The sequence below is a fragment of the Catharus ustulatus genome, chromosome 2, assembly GCF_009819885.2.
Source record: "Catharus ustulatus isolate bCatUst1 chromosome 2, bCatUst1.pri.v2, whole genome shotgun sequence".
NCBI classification, from domain to species: domain Eukaryota; kingdom Metazoa; phylum Chordata; class Aves; order Passeriformes; family Turdidae; genus Catharus; species Catharus ustulatus.
Genome location: NC_046222.1, coordinates 3,886,190 through 3,903,007, shown reverse-complemented (window position 1 = coordinate 3,903,007; position 16,818 = coordinate 3,886,190). Strand labels below are relative to the sequence as shown.

The 16,818-nt window shown below is 38.3% G+C and overlaps 1 protein-coding gene across 3 annotated transcripts; it reads right to left on the bottom strand.

Annotated features, from left to right (window-relative positions):
* Positions 1-797: 797 nt before the first annotated feature.
* ARL6 (ADP ribosylation factor like GTPase 6) lies at positions 798-16,816 on the bottom strand. 3 transcript variants are annotated; one of them, XM_033052931.1, is made up of 8 exons: positions 16,782-16,816; positions 14,177-14,307; positions 13,432-13,493; positions 11,836-11,904; positions 9,374-9,468; positions 5,637-5,766; positions 4,140-4,195; positions 798-1,642 (listed from the first exon to the last, which is right to left on the bottom strand). In XM_033052931.1, exons 2-8 carry the CDS (start codon positions 14,297-14,299, stop codon positions 1,617-1,619), a joined length of 561 nt encoding a protein of 186 aa, XP_032908822.1. In that variant the 5' UTR covers positions 14,300-14,307; positions 16,782-16,816; the 3' UTR covers positions 798-1,616. The 3 variants fall into 3 exon arrangements, with proteins under 3 accessions (XP_032908822.1, XP_032908823.1, XP_032908824.1); XM_033052932.2 differs by lacking the exon at positions 16,782-16,816 and adding an exon at positions 16,556-16,671; XM_033052933.1 differs by lacking the exon at positions 798-1,642 and adding an exon at positions 3,995-4,026.
* Between the last annotated feature and the right edge of the window lie 2 nt (positions 16,817-16,818).

The window sequence follows — 16,818 nt, the reverse complement described above, 5'->3', positions numbered from 1 at the left end:
CTTGTAAGAAAGATTTCTTACAGTGGGATTTTCTTCTAGCAAAGCAGGGGAGTAAAATTTAACTATTTAATAAATGAGAGTACATGACACAGTTCTCCCATTTCAGCAGCCTTTGCTCCAAATATTCCTCTATCAGGTGAAGCCTAGAAGGCCTGCTGCCAGAACATTTGTATGTTTTATATGCTAATGGATGGTGGGGGAAAAGCTTTTTCAAGAGCTGCATATTACATGTCCCTCAGGGATCAGGTAATCACTCAGTTAAATGGAGTCTTCAGCACTGCCAAGGTCAGTCTGCCCTTTCCTGAACGAGGGAGGAGGGACTGAAAGGGAAGAGGTGGCAGAGCAAAAATGAAGTTTTTAATTTGTTACCTATGGTACATCTTTGGAGGCAGAAAGTTTGTTACATTTATCTTTGAAAATGAAACAGTCTTTATACAGAACATATGTATATAACACATTTCCTAATAATGACCTAGTAAACCAGTGAGCTGTCCCTTAATTGTGTTTTTGAAATACAACTTGCAAGAAACTGATGCACAGGAAGTTCCACCTGGACATGAGGAAGAACTTCTTCACTGTGCAGTGACCATGCACGGGAACAGATTGTCCAGAGAGGCTGTCCCCAGCCTCCCTCACTGGGGATATTCCAGAACCAGTTGTTCTGGGATGGTCCTGCCTGAGCAGGGAGGCTGGGCCAGATGACCCCACTGTGGTCCCATCCTGTGATCCATGTACTCCTTAAGTATGTGGAAGAGCAGTCTAGTTGATTAGGTAGTGTAAAAAATATATGCAATTAATAAAATAAACCTTGGCAACAGAGATACCATTTTATTACATATACAGTGCTATATCCCCTTGAATATGGATAAACAAATTCCAGATGAAACAAATAGAAAATGAAAAATCTCTAGTATGTAAAGACCATTAATGAACATATTAAACTTAAAAAACCCAATCAGGGCATGCCATATATCTGAAATTTTATTGATGGGAATACAAATATAACCATGGCATAATCACAAAACAAATAATATTTCATTAAAAGCAATTCCTTAAAAACATTTGCAACAATCTATAACAAATACACTGAATATTTGAATCCTTGTATCTTGAATCAAAATATTCTTATAGAAGTCTATTAGAGATGGGTAATAAAAACCCAATGTCAAACTTTAATATAAAAAATGGCAGTAATGCCTAAAACTGGGCATCTGAAATCAGTAGGTATCTTATATAGCTGGATTTCAGGAAGTGCTGATTATTCTTTCACTGTAAAATAAATATTCCCATTTGCTCAAAAGATGCCCCCCAAAAAACAGAGGGGCATTTACTGATGGCTAATTATCACCTAAACATCAAATGAATGCAGATGTTGTTAGCACAATTATTTTTTATACACTCTCCAGTGACAAGATTCAATTTAATTCATCAGTGTGCATACCTGAGGTGCTAGGTTGTCTACATTCAGTTTTCCTGGAAGAGACACTAAACTGAAACAAGTCAATATAGGATATTTCAGCTGAACTGTTCATCTTCAAATCATTCTTCCTTTCCAAGGAACTTGTTCACCTACTGACAAAGGGTGTAAAAAAACCCCGTAGATCTTTATTTATCTCTCATGTCTTCATTGCTTGCATCTGATCTGTTAATAAAAAGAAGCATCCAGTCTTAGCACAAGATGAATTCTTGCTGCATTTTACTTTTTGAAAACATAAAATAGAACTAGATATTTTGGTGTAGTTACAAGAATGGGGGACAGAGCAGAGTTATTTTCCTTTTGCTCTCTTACCCACTTCTGAGATTCCTGTACAGCCAAGTTGTTTACAGCAAATATTGCTAATTAAACAGGGAGACTCTTCCACTTAATTCAATTTTTATCTTTTTCAGGCTTAAAAGATCACTTTAATGACAATAAAACCTGGAAGCTTGTTTTATGAAGTATGGATTTCAATTCCTTGTACACATTCTGGCTTCCACTTAACTGAACATGAACTGCCCGACAGCAAAAGATTTAAAGTTTGGTTTCACATAACTCACATGAAAATTTCCTCTCAGTAGCCACTCTTCTCCATATTGCTACCTGATTGCCACTTCTCAACTCACTTCAAACATTTTCTTGGTACCAAAAGCATCCAGGATCCCATTACAAAATGTGGAAATCAGCACAATTTTCCCCACTAAGGGGGAGTGTTGTGAGACAGGTTTTTTCAACCCTCTGGAGGAAGTGCTGTTGCAAAAGTAACCCCATTACAAAACACGTAAATAGCAAACTCAGCTTTCATTAGGAGAAAAAAAAAACCAAAACTTTCTGTCCCTGCCACCCCAACAGTGAAATGGGTCTGGAAAGAGTAACTAAGGAAAGCTTGGCTGCTGACAAGAACTGTGCACTCATTCACCAGGTGTCATTTCCTCCCCTGAATTTTATGGCATCCCCAGGCTGTGATTTAGGGTCTACCATAGCTACAGAGTTGTTCCAAATATTTCCATCTATTGCTCTAGGAATGAGGAGAATCAAGATTAAAATTTGTCCTTGAAGTATCAAAGTATTCAGCCTTTGAACATGTTATTGTGAAGCCACATGTGCTTAGGTAACAGTACAGTTTAAACTCAACCCCTCTTAAGCTTCTTGGGTTCACTGAACCAGTGAGTTGAAGGAAATTTTCAGATAGAGCCCCATCTATGAGGATTTTCAGCTCAGAAAATTATGAAGTTTAACACTCCATAAGAAATGAATAGCTGCGAAGAGCTATGTGACAGCAGGAGCATCTGAACACTGTGCTTAAAAAAAATCTACATATATAACTCAAATATTTTGCCAGAAAATATTTACACAAGCATTTGAGATCCTTTTAAGTAGCATGAAGCTATGTAAAAACCCAAAATTTGGATTGACACTCTAAAGGTTCCTCCAAGAAAAGCAGAGACCCTGAACATAGCAAGAAAACATTACTAAGCCAGAACTATTCTGGGAGGGAAGAAAAATTATGATTTGGAATCTGCCTCTATGATGACAGGATACAGGAGAGGAGGAAACCCAATGCCAAGATCCTGGTTCCCCACCCAGAATTATTTTAGCTGGTGGAGGATACATCACTGCTTTTCTGTAGAGCAGTAAATCTCTTTCTAAAGACTATTTTTGGCGAGCAGCCCTCCCTCTGAAAACATGCCCGAATGTTTTTGTACTCTACAATAACTCGGTAAAACAAACCGTCTTTTTCTAGTCAGCAGGATGAGTGTAAGCAGAAAGGACTTGTGGTGTCCCCAGAGCGGTGGGGATGAGTGAACCGGGGCCAGGGCTGCTGTTACCCTTTTGGAAGGAGGCTCTGTCCCCGGGCCAGCGCTGACACCCGGCGGCCAGTGGGGCACAGCACAGGCGGGTGCTGCAGTTAAACTCAGCCTGCACCACCCCAAGCACTTCACAGCACCAGTCAGGGAGCTAAAACTGGGATCAGTCTGCCAAAACTACGCCACACTTCACTAATCTAAACACTGAGCAGGAGGACAAGAGAGACCAGAGCCTTACCAACACACAACAGAAGGAGACACAACATCTGTACCAAGTTTGTAATTAAAGATGCTGGATGTCAGACATCATCCAAGTTGGAGCTGATATTTTCCATGCAGTTATGAGTGTCTGCATGTCTTACAATCGTTATAGTATAAGAAGTCCTTCTTTTGGCTCTGGATTAAAGAGCTGAAGGTGTACAATTAAAAACAGTGTATTTGTCTGTGTACTTAGCTTATTTTCTTCCACCATTTCTTGATACATAAGATTAAGTTATGTAAAACAGGGAGAGGACATTAAGAATAAATTAAAAAATTAAAAAAACGAAACTACCACAATAAGAAATTGAAGTGTAGGAGCTGGTATTGTTTAAATGAAAGTGCTTCACTGTTTACAAGAGTGTGCATTAGTATTTCATAATACACACTTTGGTCAGGGAAGCCCACATGATGTTTTGTGTATATTAAGGAGGTAAATGAAAGGCAAATATGAGAGCTTTGATACTCACTGTGTAATTTGATCTGACAGCAGAAATGGACAGAAAGAAAACAAGGGAAATAATAAAGAAAAAAACTTACAAAATGAAAGAGTTTAATAGAATGAAAATAGAGCAAGAGAATTACATATGATATACCTTGGAGCCAATCCACACCTTCTTGTAATCCTTCTCCTTTAAGAGCATCACTGGCACTGAAAGAAACAAATCAAATTTCAAAAACATTGTAAAAATACCAGTTTTAGTTGAGTCATCACCAAACTTGTAATTTATATAATTGCAAAGTAGCATCAGGTACAGCTTCCTTAAGTTTTCTTCCCATGGAGAATACTGCTCCTCAAATGATATAGGGTACCTTCCCCATAGGGAAACACCATTCCATGATGTGATCTATTTTAATTCCAGTTTCAAGGCACAAGGAATCATTCCTAGAACACAAGGGGCTCTGGGAGAGTTCTCACACAAGGCAGACACACTGTTCTGCAGCACCTCCCTGCTCAGACGTGCTGTGAAAGATGTTTACTCCCTCCAACAGCAGCCATGAATCATGGAATCATTTAGGCTGCAAAAGATCTTTAAAATGATCAAGCCCAAATGTCCTCCCCGCAGTTCCCACACACAGTGAGAATGCTGGAGTACTGGATGGAGGAATTATGTGTGTGTGTACACACTTCATTGCAACAGAAACCCCAGGAGTGTCTGTTAATGCAGAAAACTATTCTGCTACACTGACAGCAGTGTAAATCCACCTTCTGAATCACTGGGGGATAACTGTTTAAATGCTCTTCATTCTTCAGTTTATGAAAACCAGCACAGAAGTGAATCTGGACTGTAACTGCAGCTCCCTATAAAAGGATCTTCCAAGAAGCTTGGGAATCCATGAGTGTGATTTCTGGGCAAAAAAAATGTCCATGTAATCAAGTTTAACATTAAAGGGCCTGAAATGAAAATTGTAGTTTTCAGCAGCATTTAGCTGCTGATTGCATTTTAATTTATAACAGCTGAGGACTTTAAAAGGACAAAAGACTAACTTCTATAAAGCACTTCTGATAGAAGGAGAGTTTTTTTCCTTGTGAGCACTAGCACTAAGTAAAGACTACATCCTTCAGGAAGAAAAGGCTAGCTCCTACAACTAAAAACCCCCTCAAACATGACTGGGTACAAAGAGTACAGTGTCTCTCTGAATACAGAAGAGAACAGTTTACTAAATGGCCTTTCAACAACAGTTTACTGAAGCATCTGCAGAGTGGGAAAAGACTCCAAAGGTTTTATTATTGATATTTTCAAACCTGCAAGGTAATCTAGCAGGAGCACTCTATAACAATTCTACTCAATTTCTCAGCACAATATAATGGCAACTGTTCTTCTGATATCAACCCTGCTTTCTGATTTCCCTGGAAATCCTCCATTCCATTACTGGGCTAGCAGTTCTGCTGTGAAAACTTTCAAGACACAGCCTAAATGAATACATTGTACATTTAAAGTAAATTTCACCACATGTATTTTAATACTACTACTGTTTCATGTGTCTTTTATCTACTCCATTTACTTTATAGAGTCGTGAGTGGCATAACAGGGCTAAAACAGGAATGCACTCAGTAATGCCAATAAAAGGACAGAAAAAGAGAACTTTACCAGATATGCCAGGGCTTGTCTTTGATGTTTTCTAAGGACAGCAGCTGAGACACTTTCACAGATGACACTGCATCCCTGAGGTCCATCTTGTTAGCAAAGAAGAGAATAGGCAGTCGACGGTGCTTAATATCTAGGCATGAGCAGAGAGAACCCTCAGGACATGAGGCAACACTCATTAATCCCTGTGTGTAACAAGGTATTCTGCTCACCTGTAGCTGCAATTCTCTGAAGGTTGTATCCTACCAAGATGCACACACTGTTGGGTCACCCGGCCTCTGCTGCATGCTTCCAGAATTCTCACAAACTTCCTTGCAGGCTTTGGAATGTTCCACCCCCTCTCCCCCTACCTTATACCCACACTTCAAACACTACACATCTCTGCTTAGTGAGGATTGATGTATCAAATGGATGGAAAAAATAATTTCTGTTCATTCATAATGAACAACAACAGTTGAGAAGGGTCGTCTGAATTATCCTTCAGTGAACCTGAAGGATTCATTACTTCACAGAAGTTCTAACATTGGAAAAAAATGCATGTCTGGACATCCCTTATTCTCCCTTCCCTTGAAGGATATCTTCTCCAGAAGTTCTTTCAGCTAGCAGTGAGAACTACAGACCAAACAAAGTAGTCTGGTAGTTTCTGGGACACTTGCATATAGAAATCTTAAACCTCACAGATTACCCCAAAAGATTATATGGTGATTGAAAGGAAGCAAGTATACTCTCTTCAAAGTTACACATGTAACACTGCCAAAAAATTACCAGCACCAAGACTAACTCTCAGAGTTTTCCATATTCTTTATACAAAGGATGACACATAGGATTAGAGAAAAATCTAGGTTTTAGTGTATCCATCAGTGCTTGATAGCAAAAGAATTTACACACTACCACCTTTGTGCTGCAATGAAAATTGATACACAGGCTCTTTTTAAAATAGTAAAAAGAAAAGGTTATTTCACACAGGAAACTGGTAAGGATTTATTTTAAAATGTCATACATAAGCCATCCACACCTTCTGATAGTCAGGAGGATGATTAAAAAAACCCCAAAATCCCAACACACTGTCAGTACTGAAATGGTTTGAACTTTTCTAACTGTGCTCTTTTCCACTTCCCTACTAAACCTTTCCACAGTGGAGATAACACTACCTCCCCATATTCATTCAGAGATGGTAAGTGCTGATCAAAACACTGACAATTTCACAAACTGTTTACCCTACCTGGAGCTCTTTTGTCCTCTGATATCCATAAACACAAGTCAAAGGCCTCAAAACACAAGCACAGTATAATTAAATCTCTGTTTTGATTCCATATTTGAACAGCAATTGTCTCCTGACTGAAACTTTCACATTAATTTACAGTATAATTAAATGAACCCTGGTACCCACAGGTTGCAGGTTATGGGTAAATTAAAAAAAAAATTAAAAATAAAAAATAAATTAGCTGACATCACACATACAAACAGCCAAGTTAATCAAGGAGTTTGCAGTGTTTTCCTAAACAATTAGAAAGGGACACTACCTACCCACCCAGACTTACAATGCATATTTGCTAAATAAAGTCGAGGTCACAAAAATTTATATTATTTCCTAATGTGTAGTATTTCCCTCCCACACTTTTCACAGTTACTAATGGAAGCAAACATTTCCTAGCTGCAAGTGGTTATGAATTAACACATTAAAACTATTACAGACACTAGATGAGTGATGTGCAATTTTACACAAAGAATTTCAGGTTTACAAGAATTTCAGTTTAGTTTAGAAGCGTGTGCTGGAGGTGAAGTGACCCAAGAGTCATCACCTAAACCAGGTAATCTACAGCTACCATCTTTCTAAGTGCTGAAGAATGAAATTTGAGTAAAAAACCAAAATATGACATTAAACAAGCTGTTATTTGAAGAGCGCATTGTCCATTAATGTAAGAAAAAATAATTTATAGCTCTGATTTACAAAAGACTCTCAGCTAGTACAATTTCTAACCTCATTAATGCTTCACAGAACACATTCCCTTCCCTTTCCCTCAGGCAAAGCCTGGCAAAAAGACAGGGAACTGTTTTACTGTGGGATTGCTAAGATTTTCAGAAACAGGAATTGATTCAATTCCATTTAAAAATTATGTAAACATGTACATTTAAACCAGTCCAGGAGGATGACACAGACAGAGCACAGATTGAGAGTAAGCAGGGTGTGCAGCAAGAAAGGCAGAACACTAATACAAATAAAAATACTGATACAGCAAACCAGTTGTATATTGATTCACCTAACTGCTACTTTTACTGAACATTATCCTAGAAGAACTTTTTAAGCTCTTTGGTTCTCTTAGATATGATATATCAAAACTGATGAATCAATGACACTGCTGCTGTGTTAGGAGCTAAGCCACTGCAAGGCAGAAATCCTCAACTGCTCTCTCGGCTCTCAGGGCTGCTCAGTGGCCAGAGATTGGCCTTGTGTAACTTGAAGACACAAATTCATGAACAACTGAACAGCACTGACCTGCTAGGTCAGCATCAGTGACCTATTAATGCCTAAATGAAAAGCCCTACCTAAGGTTGCTTCTACTCTGTCCTAACATTTTCACTCTTTTGCCCTCTATAAAACCAGTAACTTCTTCCAGCAGCTTTACCTCACTCTTGGCCCTGTGTGAAAAGCCAACAGAATTGGCTTTTACTGTTGCAGTTAATTCCTGATTTGGCACAAAGTGCCCTGGCCTCTGTGTAATCCACCTGCAGCCTTTGGCTCACCTCATCATCCCTGTGACTTTTGTAACACTGTTTATACAGTGTCTGCATTTGAAGCAGCCCATACCCTTGAACGAGAAATTAGAGATTAAGAAGTCCCAGCAGCTCCAGCATCTTTGTTGATGAATTAAAGTGTTATTTACAATCTTCATGGAAAAAAAATCATGGGAACATATTTGTCCCTATCACACACTGCTTTTCTTAGAAATATAAGTTAGCTTTCCCTTTCTTATTTTCAGCATGGGAATCCCACAAGTTAAGGCTCTATCAGTTCAATAAATAATTAAGGAATCACAAGATTATTTCATTTTTAAACTTCCTAGAGGTAGTTTTATATTCTGGTTAGGAAAAGCAACAACCAAAACTGCTGAAAGTCAAAATTGCATACTGCTTACACACACATCCCTGTAATGTTGAACACATGGAAAGGCAAAGAATCAGCTGATATCAGAACTTAATTAAAGTGCAGTCTCATGTAAAAAAAAAAACCAAGCCCCTAAAAACAAGATCACAAATCCTCTCACATCCTCTTCCATAGGCAATTGAAACTGACTGGTGTAATTATCCCTCCTTATCTCTGGATAAAGCTAAAAAATTATAATGATGACAAAAGAAATTTAAATGTTACATTGAAGGAATTAGCTGCCTTCATGGAAAAAAAACAGACAGGGAGACAGAGTTTTGTCTGTGCTGGTCATCACAAGAAGCCTCCACAGCTTCCAACTCAAAGCTGGAATTCTTTCTCAAGAAAATGTAACTTTTGATCTATCTTGATTAATAAGAGACCAACCCAAATCAGTGTAGAAAGCTGAAGGTGACCAATTTCTAAATGTGAACAGCAAAAAAAAAAACCCCATAAGTTTTTGCAGATTATTATTGTGCTAATATTTATGAATGGTTAAAATACTTGCAAAGTACTCAGAATTTGTCAGAGAAGGGCTCTTTTCTTAAGACAACTTAACAAATATGGATACAGAAGGGGAAATAAACCTCCTCACCTGGATGATTCAGAAGGGTGTCAAGTTCTTCTTTGGCTACAACCATTCTTAATTTGTCACTGCTATCAATGACAAAAATAATGGCTTGGCCTTCTCTGCACAACATAAAAAGAGCATAGAGGCAAATTACAGGTTCTCAAACTGTGAATAAGAAAAGGCTTCAGAAGAAACTCCGAGAAGAAAATCCAGACAAACCTGATTTTTCCTCTAATTTTTGTCATTGTTATTTACCATTAACATTTGAATCCAGTCTTATTTCTGAAATTCACTCTTTTGGTAACATGCATCCTTTTTTTAGACACGAGGTTGTTACCTGCCCCTACAAGGTTCAGTCTCCACATACCTTCTATAAAAGCTTGATTTTACTATCCAGACTGAAAAATGAACTCAAAATGTAACCAGCTGCTCTTTTGACATTGTGGTCAGGCAGGAAAAAAACCCCATAAAGACAGATATTTATGGAAATCTGTATTTCCTGTACTAAAATTTATTTAGAGAAAGGTCAAATACCTTTTAAGAAAAAAACAGTGTCCACAGCTAGGCATATGCAGATTATTTTAACCTTTACATATCCTGCATAAACAGGATCTTTCTTTTTTTTTCAAATAACAGGTAAAAACTTCCAACTATTTCAAATCATTAGGAAATTTTCCTGGTAGTATGACCACAATCATAACATATATGCAGCTACTCAACTCATTATTTCAGGATGTTTATGACTTGATGTTCCATTTATTGAAACTAATTTTGAAAACCAAATAAGGTCTCACCAATTCCTCATTCACCCATTATAAACATGCACAGAAAGTATATTTACTTTATAGTTTAATGTAATATTCACTTCTTAATTTCACATTTATCTGAGAGACCATTATGAACACATTCTTTACACTCCAGCACCATCTATCTTTGTATTTTGATATTAAACACTTCTATACCTGCTGGAAACCAGAAATAACCTCACTGTATGAGGAGACCCATTCTTTTCTGGTGTACAGAACCTTTGGCAAATAAAGGTTTTGCATATTAGCTGAAAATGTCTAAGCAATTTTCATGAGCATAGAGTATTTTACCAGAGGAATCAAAAGTACTGGCATGTATTTACCACCAGAAAAATAACTTCACAAAGAAGTAACAGGGATAGGGACACAACATGACTTTGGGATTATTTAAAATAATTGCATTTAAAGGATGACCCAGAAGATACTTTCAAGCTAAAGAGAAGAAAAGTCCAGACTTGAAGGACTCCAAGACAACTACTTTGACACTTGCCCAGATTTAATTTCCTGCAAAAATAAATCTTGCTTAACTTTATAAACTGAACAGCACATAATTATTTTACTAATATTTTTATTTAATTAATACTAATTATTGGTTTTATATTATTCTTATAAGTTAATCTTAAATATGTGCCTACTGCACTGGATCCAGGGCCAGAGGTGCAAGTTCGAAACACTCAAGTGTGTATTTCACTGTCAGCATAACCTGAAAAACTCCCTTACTGTTAGGGAGTTAATGTTAAGATGAAAAAGCCATTTATGCCCCACAAGGAATAAGTGACTACATTAAATACAGAAATCACAAAAATTATTTGCTTATGAAGCACTCTGCTAGCATTTTGAGAGCAGCCTGAGGGCATCAGTTACTGAAATGCAAATCTAAAACTCTTGAACAATGAATATTGCCTGGCCAAATGTTTTCAATGCTAACACAATTTGCACAGGAGGGAGAGGAAGCATTAATCCTCAATTAAAAAACAATTTAAGCTCTCCCACAACTGACATTAATATTTAATCAATGTTATAATCTTCAGACTTTCTTCCTTCTATTCCTCCAAGCCACTTCTGCATAGTTTAGTACTGCTCATGTTATCTAGATCAGGATCAGGCATTACAGAATAGCAATGAGACAATGCAAATAAAGATTAAGTTTCACTAAAAGCTCCAAAACCAGAGAATTGTGTCCATCTATTACCAAAAGGCAATACCAGAGTGTTATCAAGTACAGAGAATGTCCTGTTTAATAAATAACATTAAGAATGTTCATTCAGGTTCTTTGTCACATGTGCCTTATTCTCTGAGCTTCATTTCCCTCACCTCTAAAAATCTCAGCCATGAGCCAGTATCTTGGAGGTTTGAAGTCATTGACCTACAGAAGGACTGAAAATTTGGAAACCTAACTAATCTTGAGCTTTCTTACTGGATTGGTTTTCAGGTTTCAACATTTAAATCTCATCTATAATATGTACCCCAAGTTGTCCCCAAAAGCACAGAATAACAGCAGATTAAAATTTTCATTTGTCAGAACATTTTTACTTATCCAGAATAAACCTTCTGTCAAATGGCAGGTATAAGCCCTCTCTGAATAATTTCTAACCACTAGATATTATCATACATATCATTAAATAACCTACACAACAGTTAATATGAACAGCAACGCTTTAAAATAATTTTTAGGCTTACTTGTAGTAGTGTTCCCAAAGGTCTCTGTATTTCCCTTGACCTGACATATCAAACACTGTGAAAGACAAACTGCAAAGAAAAAGAAATGCATAAGGCCCAGAAAAAAGAACAAAACCCAAACCATACCCATTTTCTTTGCTACCCTGACAAAAACAAACAAACAAAAAAAAAAGCCAGATCAATTTGAATCCAAATCAACTGAAAAAAAAATCCCAAAGGAACTCTGGTTGCACTATCTGCCTTCAAATGATCCTACTCAGTTTTGCAGTCTTAGTATAGAAATGGTTCACATTGGAAAATGTGTTTATTATCTGAATAAAAAACTACACCAATTATTTAAAGTTACATCAAATACAAAATAAGCTCCCATTTGGTCTCTCTATCACGTTGGTATCAAATATTGTTTATTAGTAAATGAAATGCAGATCAAACATGACTTAGAATCCACCACCTGTCTTAAATTTTGTCCCTAGGTATAAATGTATGCAAAATAAAAGACTTAAAAAATAATGAAATGTTTACAGAGGCAACATGGAGTTTTTAGGTTTTCCTTTTTTGGGTAGTCCCAAGTAGCTCCTGAGTGGAGGCCACACCAAAACAAGGAGGTTAAGAAAAGGAAGTTCTCCAGACATACTTTCCATTCTATTTCCAGACATGGAGTTGTGGGTTTGTCAGTTTGTAGAGTTTGAGGTTTTGGGTGGGTTTTTTAGGGTGCATTTACAGGTTATCATCTCTCCTACTATGGGATAAGAATAAAAAAAAAAGCAATATGAATTAATTGACATTCTCACACAGGAAGTCCCAAACCTGTCTAATGTACTTTATTGAGACAGAGCTCAGTTGTGGAAACTCTTAGAGAAATATGAAACCTCACAGTCTCACACATCAGCTCAAGGAATAAACAATTTTTTCAGCTCAAAGAACAAACAATTTTCTTGCAGATCTCCCACCCAGTGAGGCCACACTGCTTGATTTGAAGATGAACTGCACACTGTAAAAACATCCAGTGAAGGGTACAAAGTACAAAATGATGCTGCCTCCTTGAAACACCCTGCTATCACGACATTCTTGATCTAAATCTTAGTCCTCATTCAACTAATGACTTATTACTGTGTTTCCTGGCCTTTGCTCCTGCCACCTTTACATTGCTAATGCTGCAGCCATTCTTTTGCATTTAATGAGATTACACTGCAATCTGTTCAGAGTACCTCCAGTGAGAGTGCTTAATTTAGGTTACCAGATTGAGAGTGGAACACAGGCTGCCACCTCAGCAGCTGTCTCTCCCCCACTCTGTAACAGTGCCCTATTCTGAAACCCTCAACAGACAGGGATCAGATGTTTACACACGCCACTGCAAAAAAACTAAAAAAAGTTTTTGAAAAAAATTTTCATAGTTTTATAGCAGCATAAAACACACATTATATTCTAACACACTAGTTCTGGGTCATGCTTAGGTCTTGTGGGTACACATTTCAACAAACTGCAATATCATGTCACACCTCCACACATGATACTCAGTTACAAAACCACTGAAAGAGATAATTAAGTCCAACTATTGTATAATAATCACTACTTCAAATGAAGAAAAGGTACTACCTTGAAGTTTTGAATTTCTCTATACTGAATCCTATTGTTGGAACGATGTCCTGAGTTTGAGCCTTTGAAGGGAAGAAAGCAGAGATTCACAATCAAATTAGAAAATGCAAATACTGAAATATATTTGAAACATGAATACATTACAGATCTATTTTTGCCCCAAACTGTGCAATATTAAAAATTTCCTCAGAATATTACGCACTCCTAGTGGCCTCAAACTTTTCATCAGATAAATGAACTGCAAGTATTAATTTTACTTATTTTGAAAATTATTCTGCCTTAAAAATAGTGAAGTCACCCTTAAATGTGCATCATTTAATTTCTCATTTTGTTATTTCTTATGCACTTATTCTTTTCCAGGAAGGGATTAAAAGAAACATTATAAGTTGTTGTACAATTGTATTAATCCTAAATGTTCAACATCACTTGTAACTGCAATCCTGTGACAATTATTTAAGTGATTTAAGTGACTGTTTCAGATCCTGATTTCAGTCATCATAAAACCCTTCCTTGTTGGGTGATCTTAACAAAAGTGTGCCACATTAACAGTGGGATTTTCTTTTTGGAAAACGATGTGCATGTGAGTGCTTACCCTTACTTTTAGTTAGCTGGAAAATCTTAAAATATATTTGTTCCACTGTGCTAAATCACAAGCTCCTCACATCTTTTCCATGGGCACATCACTATAACAGCATCAAACCCAGATCAAACAAACACCCAGCAGTGCACCAAGCAGGCTACTCACATTTGAAGGTTTAAGTTTATTGATGATCGTTGTTTTGCCGCTGTTGTCCAGGCCAAGGCACAAGACATGAACCTCCTTTTTCTTCAGCCCAAGCCATCCTGCCAGCTTGTCAAACAATCCCATGGCTGTGGCTGGAAATCACAGGGATCACCAGTTGTTCAGGGAATCAGAGCTGTTGGGAAAGGGCTACATGCAGGGCAGCGCTGGCACCCAGGGTGGGCATGGGGCTGAGCAGCCTCACAGCTGGGAGAGGATGGTGTGAGCAGCACCCTGCACAAACACTGTCCCAGGGGCTGGCTCTGCACACAAGCACAAGGAGGGTAAGCTGATTACAGCCAGGAGGCCTCGATACCAAAGTAGACTGGCTGTTTATAGCCCTGTCTGTGTCACCCTAGATTCACCGGGCAGAAACGCTGCCTTTGTTCTGAGCAGCCCAAACAGGAACAACTGCAGTGCCACCAAACTGAGCAAAGCCAAAAGCAGGGCCAGGATCTTTGACTCAAATTGTCAGCAATCCATCATTCAGACAACAAAACAGTATTTCCCTTCTTCAGCATCTGCTACACAACTTACTGAACCCTGCATTAAATGAAGCACTCTGTGTTGATTCAGTTCCAGCTCTAATTCTAACAGGTTTTGCCAATATCCACATGCGTGAATTAGGAACTCCTCATTCACCACAAACAGAAACTGATTAAAACAGATCTAACAGACACCAAAACATTCACCCACACGTCAGGGAGATGCCAAACCTCTGCTGCTGCCCAGTTACCTGGCAGTGGCACATTCAAAGGAGGTTACATCATCACTTGCTCCCTGGCAATACCTGGCTACACTCACTCTACAAAGAGGATAAAAACCCTTGTCTGTCCTGCATAATTTCAGCAATCAGGCAATGGAAACCTTTGAGACGCCTTGAATAATAAACTATTTAATTCATGTCAGAGCATTTCTGGAGTGCTGAAGGCTGGGTTTTTTTCTTATTAAAAAAAAACCACACAGCACCGGATAACTCAGGTTGCAAGCTTAATTACCTCAGGAAATCATAGCAGGAGGGGGAAAAGATAAAAAAACCCCATCAATAACAAATCTTTGATCACACTTCTTCACTAACTGATTACAAAATGATGATTAACTACTTTTTAATAATTTTAAAACTTTGCATGTAATAAAGTCACATAAGTAATCATTCAGGCTAAAGGATGATTTTTCCTTTTTAAAAATACATCTTTTTAAAAGCTTTATCTGGTGGATTTTGATTCAGGACTGGTTGTGATCTACATTACAACTACACAGAGTTATTACCAGATTAAAAAAACCCCAACATTAGTTATAACAAGTCTCTCATTCTAACTCCCCTTTATTTTATGCCCCACTCATTTTCTAATCCATATACAACTCTGAGAGCAGATTAAAACTGTTTATTATCAAATTAATAGAGACACATTACTGCTCCAAGACATATTACTTTCTTCAATGAAAAGTTTCATCTATATATTCTACATGACAGAGCCAAAAAAATGCATTGTAGACACTCCTAAAATGAAATAGGAAAAATTACAAGCCTTTAAAAATACTTCTAGGGCTTCGCTTTTAAATCCAAAACCCTAAATACACAACAGTTCCTAGACACATTTTAATTAGGGCCATGTTTTTCTAGCAATTTTTCCTACTAGTTAGCACAGTCATTATTTAAGAACACAGTGGGAAAGAAATTTAAGAACACAGTGGCAAGTGATTTCTTGCCCTGCCCCTATTTTCACGTTTTTTCTCATCTGGGAAGAGTTACAGCAGTTACAGCTGGCACAGGTGCCTTTTTTTCCCCCCTCCTTTTTGCCAGCTTATATTTTGCCTGCAATGCTATACAGCATACATCACACATCTCCAAAAATTACTTAAGCCAGAATCTGGGAGCTTAACAGCAAACTCTCTAAGCTTTTTTCTTAAGAAAGGATGTTCTTTCATGTCTCATCATTGTCTATTTTCAAGCCTAATCAGCAACAAAGGGGATTTAATCCATGAAACAGAGAGCAGCCAACAAACAAACTCTAAGTGATGTCCAGGCGTTAGAAAGACAAATGAATTTTTTCCGTAGAACTGCCTTGTTTAGGTTTTGGGCCAGATATATTTCAATGGTCTGGGATCCAAAAGAAGGGAAAGACTGAGCACACGGACTAATTAGCATGGGAACTGAGAGAATCATTAGCCAACAGAAGGCAGGATCCTAATTAATAAGAGAACTAGGTGACTTGCAGTCAGTGAACATTAATGCCTTCGTTTGCTAAAATGTATAAAGAGCGAAAAGCTTTGGTAATGGCCGTGCTGGCTCGGTGGATTTGCCGAAACAAATCGAGCACCTCGGCTCCGAGCGTGGCTCACCCTCAGGCACACCGGGTGCAAGGGCCTAATCCAGGGAGCTGGGAACCGCAGCGCCAGGGCCGGCCTTCCCTCCCTCCCCTCAGCGCCACAAGGCCTCCAGCAGCGGCCGCGGGTCCTTCTCCCAGGCCAGGACAGGGTCTCCTATCCCAGACTGGCACAGGATCCCCGGGAAGGCCGGCACAGGGTTCCCCCTCCCCGGGCGCGTCCCCGCGGCCGCAGCACCGACCTGGGCCCGCCGGCCTCGCGCGCCGCCGCCGCCGTTG